The sequence below is a fragment of the Erithacus rubecula genome, assembly GCF_903797595.1.
Source record: "Erithacus rubecula genome assembly, chromosome: 5".
Lineage (NCBI taxonomy): Eukaryota > Metazoa > Chordata > Aves > Passeriformes > Muscicapidae > Erithacus > Erithacus rubecula.
The window spans coordinates 66,451,256-66,466,085 of NC_136687.1; the positions used below are offsets into that span (position 1 = coordinate 66,451,256).

A 14,830-nucleotide genomic window follows, 5' to 3' on the forward strand; every position below is an offset into this window, starting at 1 on the left:
TCCCCACAAAAAAAAAAAAAAAAAAAAAAAAGACCAAACCAACCAAACCTGAGTTGCACCCCAGAGTTTCCTTCCTTTTGTTTTCCCATTGGTACCATTCAACTGTGTGAGTGACCTGGCACTTCTCTCAGCTCCAGCTGAGCCTCCTCCTCTCTGTGGCCCTTCTCCAACCCAAATGGTGCAGCCAGACCTTCTCCCACCATTCCCACGCCTGTCCCTGCTCCAGCTGCCACACTCCAGGCACACAACATGCTGACTTTCCCACACAATAAGCTTTGCCTTCCAAGAATAGATGCTCTCTTGCATTCCATGGATTTGATTCAACTGCAAATATTCAGGATGAAAGCCTGCAAGAGGAGACTTTTCTTAAGTCCCAGAGCAAGAAAAAAAATCAAATTTCAGTGTTGGCAAGATTGAACAGGAAGAACACAAAATGTGTGACAGCTTCAGTGGCTCAGACAGGTGAGAGTGTTCCTCCCCCTCTGAAGGGTGTTTGCTTACTCCCACAAAAATGGAAATTCCAGCAAGGTGATAAAAGCCTGTGAATAAAACTGTATTTGAAAAGCAAAAAAGCCTCATATTCTTGTTCTTTTCTTCCCCCCGTACAATTTATAGATAGAGATGATAAAAATAGAGATAATACAAAAACTGCATTCAGAAAGAATATTCCTCAAACCTTATAATAGCCATCAATACTTTCATATTCTGAAGATGCATACTGTTATGATTCCATTCTATGAGGACTCTTTTTTAATAGAAATACATGCTTTTGGCCATGCTAAAATTGCTTTTAAATGCTGACAATAATTCCCCCTGTAAGAATCCTTAGTGTGTTCTAGGAAGGCTGTAAATGCTTTCTTTTCCTCAAAGTGAGAACTGGTAATTGCCATGCTACCCTTGATCACCTGAAAGTGAATTAATCATAAATTAAACTTTCCACCATCTTCAAGAGATCAAATTTCTGCACAATTTTTCTCACCCTCTAAATCTAACTAATAATCAGAATCTGCATGGGTCAGATATCTGGCCATATATTAAAATTTTAAATAAAACTATACAATTCAAATTCTTACTAATATAAGAGAATGTATAGAGAATACAGGTTTGAGTAAAATTTTGAATATGAAATATTTTAGCATGGAAATTTTTATCCATTAATTATTTAGTGAAAAAAGTCCAGGGAAGGCTTATATGTAAGTAGAAGTTGCAAAACATGTACCAGATATTATATAATAATATATGTCAAAAGAATATTTTAATATCTGGTTATCATCTAATAATTATCTAGTGCTAAATATGGTTTTTGTTATCATATAATATTATAATACTATCTCTAATGGATAGTACTAATAAAACTATCCTATTATTGTACTTGAGAATGTAGTTTAGATTTCTACTTTGGAAACAATATATAAGAGAAATTAAATTTCACATTTTAAAACCTTAGGGCTTGGTTGAGAAAAAAAACCATAGAACTTGCTAAAAAAGGTAAGTAAAACATTATTTTAAAATATGCAATTGTGTCAAGAGATTTACCAGCATTTCTATACTTCTATGGCTTTGTGAGAACTGCCAGAAAATGTCAGCAAACGCATTCTGAAATGTATAGAAAATAAAAACACTAATTCCTGCAGAAAGCAGGATATGCTGCATTAACTATGGAACAGCAGGACACATGCATCATTTATTCCCTTTGAAGAATAGACATTTTAATTTCTATTTTTAAACAACACAAGGACTCCTAAAGAATCATTCCAATGGAACATTTTCAAACATAGAAAGCTTTCACAGATTAACTTTGCAAAACTGAAGTACTGAAGCTCATCTGCAATCCACTAAAACAAGCTTTTGCCTCCTAATTTATGCAGCATCAGATGTCACATAACAAGGCAAGCTAAACATGAAGGGACTGAAAGCAACGAGGAGTGTTTTAAGTGAAGAGCTTGTTTTGGCAGTGAAACATCCTGTATTTGAAGCTGTTCTGTAGTGACTGTGACCTGCAGGAGGAGGCAGGTGCTGCTGGGGAGCCAAGGGAAGGCAGCAGGGAAGGCAAAGTGTGTTAGTACTGCAGCAGGGCTGGCGGGGTCTGCGCTGCCACAGACAGAGCACGGCAAAACATCCCTGCCCCTTGCACCACACGGACTCACAGAGCCAGGCACAGGTGAGCAGACAGAGCACAGGGAGAAGAGACACACTGAGATCACATCAACAGCTGGCACAAAGACACAGACAGCAAAACCAGAGCATGTAGCTCTGGAATCTTCCCCACCGTGAGGCGCACGCCAGCCACTGCCACCACCAGCCCTGGAGCAGGGAAGGGGCGGAAGGCGAAGGTGGCAGGAAGATGGGGACCCTGGGCAAACTGGGTATGTGTGCCTTAGGACACCTGAATGGGTTTCCAGGGACATCTTTGTACTGACATTTTGAGCCCATGTAGCAGCTAACAAAGGGCAGGGAGATGAGACAATGAGAAGACTAAAACTGGTCCCTCCCACCTACATTGGGCAAATCCTGTTCTCTTGGATTCACTCACAACTGCGTCCAACCTTTGCGGGTGAGCAGGGATGGGAAAACACTCTGACCTCAAAATCCAAAACATCCCTCACAATCTTATGTGTCAACTTGTCTAGAACAATATCTAATACTGAACAGGAAATAGGTGAATTCAATACTGCCATTCCTAAGGTCAGACAAACTATTTCTGTATAGTTAGAGGCATGTGGAATATCCTGGCTGAAGTATATTATTAGCATATATTTCATTCCTCTTTTCCATGAGATTTTAGGTGTTTACTGTGGAAAATGTGGGCAGGGGTGATTTGCTGCACACCTGCTTGAGAGGTAGCTTTTTCCATCAGCAGTAGCTTTTAAAAAATAAAAAATAGTGAGATATAATTTCATATTCGGAAACCAAATCACGATCACAGCCAGAGTTCACAATAATCATGACTGTCTTAAGAGTTTATGAAGCAATAAATGGTTAATGTAATTAATATCTAGATAACAGCAGAGGTTGAATCAATACCAAGGTGAGCTGACTGCAATATCTCCTACCTTCCTATCAGGTTAAACAAAAACTCTCCTGGTGCAGCTTTAAACTCTGCTCTAAAATACTCTTGATCACTTGGACATGTAATTTTGCAGACCAGCTGCTTAAAAACCAGCCGCTCCTAAGAACAAGCCCTGTGCAGCTCAGTCTGAATAAATGACAATGTTTTCCCAGGTGATTCCAAAATCCCATTTGAAACAATTAACCCTGCCCATATAAAATTATGGGGGTTTTTTTTGTTCTGAATTACTGTGAAATCACTCATAAATAAAGGGCAGAGAGATGATGTGACATTTCAATAGGACAACTGGGAGGAGAAAGCCAGTGAGAGTCACCTAATTAATACCCCATGTTTTGTCTGGGGAGCAGACATATGGCTGCTAGCTCTGAGTAGGTTACTTGTCCCTGTATCAGCTCTCCAATAAAAATGGGCTGAGCACACTGGAGCTTCCACCAGGCAGACTGCAGCTGGCATGGACATTTAGGGGTCAGGGGACTGAAAGGTTTAGCTGAGCCCAGACCTTCCATTTCCTTTTGCTGTGCATTACATGTGCTGTGCTTCATCTTGTGTCATTAAAGCTGGACCAACTAACTGGCTTATTCCCTAAAAACCACCAATTTCATCAGCTTTTTATTGTATGATGTAGGCAGGTTATACAGGAGACTAAAGGAAATAGTATTTCTGCCTCCTACTATCTCTAACACCAGCTGTTCTTTTGTCTGATACCATAGAACACAGACTACATAAAACAAACACACAAAAAGTCCCCAGAAGCAAGCAAGGAAAAAATCCCAGTCCATTCCCCAGCAGGGACAATAGCATATTCAGGGAACAGAAAGACTCACCCTGGTTTTGGCATCGATCTGCCCTCCGCGATCCAACAAGAGCTTCACCATGTTTGTGTTTCCCCTTTTGGAAGCCACATGCAGTGGGGTGATTCCATTCTACACCATGAAAAGAACAAACAATGAGCTGGATGGATCTGAAGGTGTGCAATGGGGGTGAATCTGGGTTTGGATCACAAAAAATGAGACCATCACATCATAGAGAATAAACGAGAATGTACTAGAGCATCAGAGCTAGGCACACACCATATAAGCTAGAGTTAGTAGTTCCTTCCTAAGCAAGATTCCCTCTCCATTGTTTTGGGGTCCTTGAATAAAGGAAGCAGCGCATCTGCCCAAGCAGCAAACATCGCAGCCCCAGGACCAGACAAATGCACAAACATGTATCAGAGTCCCAATGAGCCAATAGTCACAAAACACTGATGCATTTCAATCACTGCAACGTACACAGAGGACACAAATGCGTCACTCCTACACAAAGGAACCTTCTTGTGTAGTGCCAAGAGCATAAAGGAGTGGTAGGCTGTGTAGGCTGTGTAGGCTGAAAGTCCTTGAAAACACTTTGGGTGAGGCAAGAGGTAATATTAGCAGCTACTCCAGATTGGAAACAGGAAGGAGTCAGTCTGGAAGGCAGAACCCTGAAGTAATTTAAAGTGTCTGGCAAAATTAAACAGCAAATTTGTGACCTGGGAGATGGGTTGAGATTCCCAGAGGTTTTCACTTCAAACTATGTAAGGTGCCACAGCAAAGAGAGTGTACAATGTAACTCTGCAGTTGTTTACCATAAAAGAATAGTCATGATTAATTAGTTCTTTTATTGTTGAATTTGTATAACAGCAATATTCCTTACTTTCTGGTTTTGAAATACTGTTATATGTGAAAACATCAAATTTAAGTGGTATTTCAAATATTGCATACTGAAAAAGCCAATCAATCCTACATCTATTTCCAGAGTACATCTAACAAACAGAAAAGCCAAAGGGAGTTGACATATTGTAAGAGCATCAGCTTTCTGGAGGATCCTGCTTCCTCCAGCTGGGAATACTGCCTTTTACACAACTCCCAAGGTCTCCAGGGCATTGCACGGAGACAACCTTTCAGGATAACTGCAAAAAGACATCCTTGATCCCAGCAGAACTTCAGCATCACTTTGCCCCTTCCTTCACTCAGCTGTGGCCTAGAGCTATCCAAAGAAGCCCTCCCCTTTCTGCAGGCCAGCAGCAGCAGCAGAGGATGAGGGGTGGTCCGTACCCTGGCTGTGAAGTCAACTGCGGCTCCGCGGTTCAGCAGCAGCGTGGCCACGTTGACGTTGCCGTAGTGTGCGGCGATGTGCAGAGGGGTAAAGCCGCTCTACAAAGGGAAACAGCCGCGTTACGGAATCTTCTCAGACAGCAGCACCAGCTGAGCACAGCCCCAGTTCATAATGCTGCCCAACTAATGCATCGTGTGCACTTTATTCAGACTGTGTCCACTTAACATTACAGCACAGCCTTTCAGGCAGAGATTATCAAAAGTGCTTCATTCTTTCATTCCCCAACTCAGTGCCCTGCAACAGTGGCCAATAAGAGCAGTTTTCATCACAGAAAATATTAATATATTAGCCATTCTTAAAAAAAAAAAACCACAAAGAAAGTTTCTTATTACCATTTGGAAGCAACATGGGTCTCTTAGGCTGCATCTATTTATTGGGGTTGGGAAAATGACAACAAAAGCTGTTGGATTTTTTTTTTTTCTCCTCTTAGAAATAGAAATATGACAATATATTTCCTATTGGGCTTTTTTGTTTGTTTCTGTTTTTTGAAACCAGTAATTATTCAAAATGTAATTAGAGAGTTTGGTTTACATGAGAAATTACTTAGTAGCATAGTAGAAGAATCATAATTATTTATATTTATATACAATTTGGATTGCAAAGGACTTGAAGAAACTTTGCCATCTATTAACCAAAAAACCCACATTTTATTTATTGTGTTTTGAATACTAGAAGGTGAAACCTGCTCCAGTTATGAGATGTAGAATTGCTTGACAACCACATAAAAAAGATTAAATTTCCAGAAACTAGGACAGAGAGCAAGCTTTTATTCTCATAAGTAATTCAAGTAGAAATGGCCTTGCTTTTGAGGTTTCCCTGAAGAGCTTTACACTGATTTGATTGGATCCTGCTGGTAGTTATAGAAAGGGAGGAATACTTCTGGCTTCTTGACTACAGTGTGCTCTCAGCTAGGTTTCCTTCCCCTCAGTATCCAAACCACCATTTTAGACTACTCCTGGAACAAAGGAATGTGGGCACGTGCTGCCCTCCTTCAGCAGGCACTGCAGCACCCCTTGCCATTTCCCTCAGGGAAGAATGTGCCCATGGAGCAGGTGCCCAGGGAAGCTGTCACCCTTCAGGTCACATCACAGCTGCCTCCTGCTCACGTGTGCACACACCAAGAGGGAAGCACCTTCCCATGGGCATGTGCATCCATAATTCATTCCCTCTTCCAGCAGAGAAACTACATTATTCAAAAGCAGGTATTGAAACAACAATCATATTCTTGGAAATTGCTGCTTCTCCTCAAAGTGGAAGTTATCTTTTGGGAAAATCCCAGTCCAAGCCAATCAACCCCACGATTTTTAGTGGAAGTGAAATCCATATAAGAAACGTGTTATTTACTGCAGGTAAATTCTGAGTATATACTGTCCCCCAGGGCTTTGCAAAACTTTATGGAAAAAATTGTAATAAGAAGAATGGTGAAAATAAGCAGACACCCTGAACAAGTTTTTACTTTGGGGAATTTGATTATGCTTACTATTGTAAGAGACAAAAAATTAATTTTACCATTATTCTGGCTGAGCCAGACACCCTGACTTAGTTATGCCAAGTGAGTGCATTTTCATAATTAATGAAATGGAGCTAAAAAAGCATCTTTATCTTCTTAGCTCCATTACTCGCTTCAGACTCCTTTGGACTGATGTGAGTTCTCAAAATGTCCTTCAATACTGACACTAATAAAAGTAAATTCTAAGACAAAGCATGAATAAAAATAAGTTTTCTGAGTCACAAATTTCTATGTATTATAAAAAAGAGTGATATCTTCACTTTTATTGCTAAACAATCAAGAAATACTGGAAAGAGCAGAGAGAATAATCACAAGTAACAGAAAGAGTAATTAAAAATTGTTGATCTCGGTACCTCAGTCGTCCTATTCACCATCATCTGATGCAGCACGGTTTGGGAAAAAGAGGAACAATATTAAAGACTGGCCACAAAACGAAGAACTATGTTGCTTTTTCTGAAATGAGTTATGCTGTTAATTATGGAAAAAGCCATTCAAGCATGCATTAACTTTAAACACAATGTTTGTTCCCATGGGCAATAAACCAATATCCTATTTAAGGAGGAAGCAGTGATTCTGCTTCCGTTCCAGTGGCTCCAGGTTTGCAAATAATGAGAAAAAGCTGGTTACCAAAGAAATGGGAGACATAACCAAAAAGTGGAAAAATGAGCACTTTGTAATTACTGTGCAGGTTAACAGCACAACCGTTAGGGTATCACTGGCGCTGGCGGTGGGGCAGCTCCGTTTCGCCATGAGGACGCAGGGACTCAGGGCGCTGTCCCCGCCCCGTTACCTTGGACTGCACGTCGGCGTTGTGGTCGTTCTGCAGCAGCAGCGCCGCCGACTTGGTGTCGTCCTTCCTGGCGGCGATGTGCAGCGCCGGCAGCCGCACCTTGCCCTTGGTGTCGTTCTCCAGCAGGATGGCCACCGCCTGGTTGTGTCCCTGCTGCAGCGCCACCGCCAGAGGGGTGAAGCCGTCCTGGGGGGCAGCAGAAAGGGGTGCTCAGCGCAGCCCGACAGCCTCGGGGAGCTGCACCGCACACACCAACTCGGGAGGCACGTTCCCAGCTGTTTTCCACCTCTGCACTCCATCTCCAGGGACAGGAGATTGGAGGCACAACATTTTAACTCTTTCAAACACCTTCAAAAGGCTTCCAAACACTTGAAATTCTTTGAAAGATCTTTTACACTTCAAAGGTGTCTTTTGTAAAGTAAGTGCAAACAAAGGATCATTCTACAGCGTCTCTATTGATTACTTCTTATCTTAAAATGGGCCACAAAGCGTATTTTTAGCAATTTTTTGGTAAATTTACTGAGCATTGAACAGAGAAAATGTGAAAAATATAGAGAGAATGTGTTTCTGAACACCTCACATCTCTGCAAAAAGAAACTGTATCAAAAGTTTTTGCTGCTGTTCCTATTCCAAGTTACATGTGAACCATGAGTCAAGAAATCCAGACCATTTTTAGGAACATAATCTGAAGGAGGAAAATATCACATTATTTATAATTTTTGGAAAAAGAAAATCAGAAAAAGCTCTTTGCTTGTCATTCACTGCTTTAGCTTTGTTTCTAAATCAGTTTAAAATTGTCTTGCTCCTCCACAGGTGCCTGGGATGGTCAGTACTTTAAAATACATGATAAGATGATAACAGCTTGTACTCCTGGCTGAAGTAGTATGGGCTACCAGATATTTTATTCTGATTTCACTCTGAACCCTCGCTCTGGTCCTGCATTCTCCCCAAGCACAGGTGTGCTGTAATCACATGCGAGATGGGACAGCATTGCTTTGGAATAGAATTATGGAAAGATGAGAGAAGAATAAAGGCCAAGTTAGCAAGGAATGAGAGCTAACATATGTTGAAAGAAACATTTGAAGAATTGCCAAGGCAATTTTTCCCCTCAGTAATCTAATAACTTTCTCTCCCTTTTGCGTCGAGCTGTGGGTAGGTGCGTTGTAACAGCGATACTGCTGTGGGTTCTGCTTGCAATAGAGATTAAATTCTGTACAGTGAATAAAAAGGGGGGAACAGCTGACAAAACAGCTGAACTGTAAAGATTATTCTGAGATTGGGGCTACATAAGGTGTTGAAATGGCTTAATGCATTTGCCTTTTGCCTCTGGGAACCTGAGAACAAATCCTGGATTAGAGACTGAAACTGAGCTCATCCTCACTCTCCTATTTTATCTGCTCATATGTAAGTGTGAGAGGAAATGAAATGCATCCAAAGGCAGTGCAAATTTCAAGGCTTCAAAGACAAGTTCATCCATTTGATTTGCACCATTTCATCTCACACCCTTCTCTGAAAGGACACAACTCTTTGTGCATTCTGCTCCTATTGCCTCTGGAAAGCATGGCTGACCAAAGCTTGGAGACAGCTTTTCGCTTCCTTACCTCCCATGAGGAGGGCCAATCTTTGATGCTAAACAGTGGGACCTTCTCCCTGTATTTCAGCAGCATCCACAGTTCAGGCTGCCATCCCTCCTTCCTGAATCTACCATTTCTTCATCCTATTCATGAAATGAACTCTGGGCACGCCTGAAAGCCATGCTGGCTCAGGCCTTCCTTCAGGAACATTCACACAACTGTGGAAACCATCACCTCAGCAAGACCTGAACCTAAAACTGACCTAGTTAAGCAGTAAAGAGGTCAAGAGGCTTTCCTTTACAAGCTACAGAGTGAAAACTGGTCTTTCTGATAGCAGGAGATAAATTCAGTGTCAGGATCAGAGTAGGAATATATTTCATTTTTTCTCCTCTCAGCCTTTTTTATAAAATCAGATTACAGGGTGAGTTCTGTGGGTGTCTGCATTCAAACAGAGGCCACATGAATTATAACCATCTCACCCTAACAATTCCTGTAAATGGAATGAATTCCCAGGCAGCAGAAGTTGCTGGGAGCTGGCTGCCAGCAGGTGACTGTGGGCTGCAGCAGGGCTGGGCTCACTGAGAGCCCCAGTTCCACCTGGCTCCTTTACAAGGAGTGTGTTTCTGCCACATTGCCTGGCAATCATATGGGATTTTGTATTTCAGAAATCTGACATGCAATGTGATCACCACATCTATGAGGGGATTATTTTATGAGCTGTCATCAAATAGTACAGTGTCCACTGAGAGAAGGGACAGTAAGACAGCTGTTAACACTGACAAGTTTGAAGGGAAGGAGAGGGAGCATAAATGCACCAGCATTTCAAATTCATCTTCTTGTGAAGGCAGCCCAGAAAGGGAATGTTTCTGGACAGACTGGAAGAAACAACATGAACAAAACCTCTGGCCAGAGAGGAATTTTGCTATAGCTACTTCTCATGGCACATGCACAGAACAAACAGGAAGATGACACATTTTGCAGCATAGAGCCTGTTCACTCACTCCCTGGGCTGGAATAAAGATCATTTGGTAGAAAGAGGAAACAGAATGAGCATAGTCCTGATGACCAAGGAGTATTCTCCATACTCATATGCAGAAGGAAGCTTGTGGGATTCAGTTTCTCTTGAGATGAAATTTTACTCTCTCCTACTTAGGTGTCTCTCCTGCTTGCACAGGAGTTACTGCAGGTTTACAATCCACATCCCCAGTTAATACCATCCTTCTGCCTATTTACACTCATGTGGTCCAGCAGTAGAAATAAAGTGTGGGTGGAGAAAACAGCCTGCCAAGCTCATTGATGCAATCCTTGTTAGCCCTGTGGTTTCCAACTTACACAGCTCACAGCCAATAATGAATACTCACAAGTTACACTAAGTCACAGGAGAGCCTCAGAATCAATGTAACTTAGGGGAACAATAGCAAGAGCCTGGAGTAGGTGATCTCTCAAATAGACCATGAGCCCAGCACCACAGAGAGCCCAACCACTTCTGATTTCAACTAAAATCCCCAAGATCCAGGTACTGGTTAATGGTAGGACTTGATCTGAAAGGTCTTTTCCAACCTAAGATCACTACAAGTGATCTGAACAAAGAGGCAAAGAAAACCCCCTCACCTCAGTAGCTGTGCTTTGGTTGGCTCCATTCTCCAGGAGATATTTCACCACCTCAATGTGGTTCTCTTGAGCTGCCATGTACAAAGGAGTAAAGCCATTCTAGAGAGGACACAAGAGAAAATAGAGTCATGTGGAAATGATACATACCAACAATAATGAACCACAAATGGACAAACAGCTAAAAATGCATTTGTGTTCTTGTAATTGAATATAAGAACAGCCTTGTATTTTTCCCTTAATACAGTCATGTTCAATGCCATTTACACCCACTGAAGTCTCCATGCTTTCACACTCATTTTCTTCTAACATATTTTAAGGAAGCAATGGACCCCACTAATTATTAATAAAGCTATTCCTTGCTGATACTGCTCAGGGATGTAAAGCTGGCAATAAAGTTTTATGAAAGCTGACAGGAAAGCAAGAGTTTCCTCCATTTATCACATTTACTTAACCAAAGATGTAATCCCCTGGAGCCCATGAAGTGCATACCTTCTGACAAGCTCAGTAGAGATGGCAAAGGTTTAACATGCTACATAGAATTTTGTAATACATAAAACATTGCAAGGCATCCAACATAAAGGAACTCACACTTGCAAAGGAACAACTGCTTTTCTGACCATACAATAGGTTCAGTTATCATTTAATTAAAAACATACATCAAAATTACCTACGTTTATTAAAAGGATTTTCTCTGAATAAAATATAATTTTAAAAACTTATTTCACATCAGTCAACTTACAGTAGAAACGTGAGTTCTTCCTTCACAATAAATTATTTTAATGCAAACAATTGTAATTAATTACCTACAAAATCTTGATGAAAGAAAAGCTGTTGCATGCTGTTTGTGTGTTGTCATAATGAATGACAACATTGTGCATTCATACAAGTAATCAGAACTAATACAAATATGATGATAACCAAAAACCTTGTTTCAGAGTAGCCAATACTATTCTTTCTAGGAAACCTGCTGTGGAAACATTGCATTAATTTCCTAATTAAATGAAATCTCATTTTTCAGTCACTGGATAATAAAGAGATTGTAGATCTGATTCTACAACTCCCCTCTGTGTTTATAAATGTAGAGGACTGTTCAGGCAATAAACCTAATTAATGCAGTGGATGTCATATGATATCTGTCATAAAAGTTGCAGCAAATATTTTTATGCTGCTTTGCACGATATTCTGGCATTTCCATGGACTATCTTGGGATACAGAATAAAAAAATGGCACCCAGAGAAGATCTAAGAGCAGTTCAATGCTAAAACTGGGGGATATATTTTGAGTGGCTTTTGCACAGTTATTATCCAATATTCCCAGAAATTATTAAATTGATGGACTCTTTATTATAGTCACAGACAGTATGAACAATATTACCTGCAAGTCCATCAAACCATAGGATCATTTGGAACCATGGTCAAAAGACCAGGAAAGGTAATTTAGCAGGGACAAACACAAGTTTCTGCACTACTGCCAGAAAAATGAAGTATGAACACAGGGAATGACAAGTTAGAGAAGAATTCTGCAGCAAAGGCCCTGAAGGTCATAGCAGTCCTCCAGAGACTGGTTGCTGGTCAAGGAGCTCATTCTGCTGTAATAAAGACAACCCTTGCACTGGCATAAAAATGAATCTCCTTAAGGAAGCTATCTTTCTTTGAGAAAAGGCTAATATATGGTGGTATTCTGGCTGGAAAGGGCAAAGTGAAGGAAAACAGTCTGGAAAGGGAAAGGTCTGTTCTGCATGATCATGATGACTAAAACAAAAAAGCAGAGTTTACAAGTCTGCTGGAGGGAAAATTCAGGTTAAACATCAAGAAAAGCCTCTTAACAATAAGGTCAGGGTGATGGGCAGATGGTCTTCTCCCAAATCACTGCTAAAACCAGGCAGCAAACTGGAGGGACACGGAGCTCACTCCTCTGGGGCAGGAGCTGGGGAGTCAGGGACCTCTGGTCTCCCAGCTGCTCCTCAACAGCACTTAACAGGGAGGAGGAGATAAAAGATCCCATCATTATATAAAATGAAGGAAGGCTGTTCACTGAGTAACTGGGAAGGTGCAGGGGACTGCCAAGCAGAGGCTGAGCTGGCAGATGGAATTAGGAACAGATTGGGTTTTTTTCATTGCCATTGTAGGGACAGGACAGAGGAGCCTGCAGGTAACCGAGCTGGCTCACTGTTCCAGATCTCCTCCCCACTCCGGAATGATCCAGCGTGGCAAACCATCAGGGATAACTCATAGTAATTTTCCACTTGCCTCATCAGCATTTTAATGGTAAAGTCTAATCTTTCAAATGTAATATATGCCATTTGTAAAATCCTTCTAGCTCAGAATATCACAAGCATCACACCCACTGAATTGGGTGAATATGACAATTTTCAAGGCACAGTAAATCAATTTACTTAAAAGCTTTGAAGAATCTAATTTTTTTAAATCATCTCAAGTCCCTGCTCCTGGAACAGAACTAGGACAATAAATCCCGGATTAGACTATAAACAACGTGTACATGACTTCATGACCTTTTAATACCAAGAAATACTAAATGTTTTTCTACACAGAGATCCATAAGAGTGTCCATTCTATCATACCTGTGCTATAATCACACCTGAAAATATAGCAAATAGGAGAAAGAAAATTCTTGCACTTAAAGTCATAGTGTCTTTTTTTTTACCTTCAGGCCTTATTTATAGTCTCAAACTACTGTATGTGTTTTGTTGAAATCTGGCTGATTTTGGGAATTAAAACATGCTACGAGCCATGTGCAAAACTGCCTTTACCAGACATGCTAGAAAAGATTCCCCTGAATTTTTGCCCCTAGCAAGGTCAAGCCTGACTTTGTCAGCTGGCAGGGAGAAGTCTGCTTTCTCAGTCTGCTTTCAGTGGAGCTCTGGTTTCAGAGAGTCTAATTGCAGTGTCCCCAACTGCAACAGTCCTGGCCCTCGGCCAGGAAACTCCTATTTTGGGATTCCCAATATGCCTCCTCTCCTTGGCAGAGCTGAGCTCAGTGGGATTACGTGCTAGCCCTGCTGGAGCTCTTCCTTCTCCCCTGGTCACTGGACCCCAGGTGTTCCATCCTCCTCCCATCCCACATGGTTTCTGTGATGTGCCTGTCTGTCTCCTTCACATTGAGCTTGTCTCTCTCAGCCAGTCCTGCACTTCCTGAATGGAAATGCCCACAAAAACCAGACCCTTCCCTCATTACCTTCCCTCCCCTCTCGTTAATCTAAAAGGCTCTTTTCAGTTTCTCATCTTTTAGTTGCTAAGGTCTGCACACCAATACTTCAGCTCTCTATTCTGCTCCTAGAGGCATATCAAAGCTCAAAATCCCATAGTTCCCCAAACTAAAGAAAACATTTTCCCTTGACTTTTGTGTCTCTTGCTGCATCCATGATGTACTGGGAAATAATTCTCCATGGCCATACTGCAAGGGAGACTGACCTCTCCCCTTAACATGTGGAATGGGACCCTGCAAGTTTATTGGGCCGGTGGTGGGCACTTATTTCAATACATTTTCCTTCAGTTTATGATCCCATAGCATCCAAAATTAAAGGAAGAATACCAACTGTGACCTGGAAAAGGAGAAATGCCAGATTTACATTTTTCTTTCCCGCTAACATGTTCGGTCTGTATGTTTGGATTTGGTGCATCATTAGAAAAATTGAAATTAATTGTGTAATGATATATAACATTCATTTCCCAACAATGGTTTCATCAGAGTATTCCTGGTAAGGACAGAATACTCCAATTTCATTACCCTCACAAATGTGTACTGCAAGATGTTTACTGCTATCATATAAAGTCAGAATGAGAAATTATCATTAAACAGAGTATATTTCATACTCCATTCTTTCTACTACATTCACTGATTCACTGGCTAATTGGAGAAAATGAGTAGCTCTCAAATGATTCTTCAAGCTATTAATGTAAATTGGCAATTCTATATATGACTCAAAATTTGCATCATTAAATTGTCCCCAAGCCCTAATGAAGAAGACAGGCTGAAGAAGCAAAGGGATTATTAGAGTATTGAGAATATCATGCAATTCCATAGCTTGGTAGAGGTTATATCATGGCAGGCTTTCAAGGAACCAAGGTTCCTCTTTGCATGCAGTACTGAACAGTTAACTGTGGATTACAGTGTCCATA

General features: G+C 41.1%; 1 protein-coding gene across 6 annotated transcripts in view; it reads right to left on the reverse strand.

Annotated features, from left to right (window-relative positions):
- The window catches only part of ANK2 (ankyrin 2), a 187,533-nt gene that overhangs the window by 93,027 nt on the left and 79,676 nt on the right, over nucleotides 1-14,830 (reverse strand). For 4 of the 6 annotated variants that reach the window (XM_079306251.1, XM_079306246.1, XM_079306250.1 and 1 more), the window contains exons 5-9: nucleotides 10,692-10,790; nucleotides 7,507-7,692; nucleotides 7,070-7,093; nucleotides 5,146-5,244; nucleotides 3,895-3,993 (exon numbers count right to left, since the gene is read on the reverse strand). In XM_079306251.1, coding sequence (XP_079162377.1) covers nucleotides 3,895-3,993; nucleotides 5,146-5,244; nucleotides 7,070-7,093; nucleotides 7,507-7,692; nucleotides 10,692-10,790 — 507 coding nt within the window. The remainder of the gene's footprint in view (nucleotides 1-3,894; nucleotides 3,994-5,145; nucleotides 5,245-7,069; nucleotides 7,094-7,506; nucleotides 7,693-10,691; nucleotides 10,791-14,830) is intronic. The other 2 variants (XM_079306249.1, XM_079306248.1) reach the window with 1 other exon arrangement.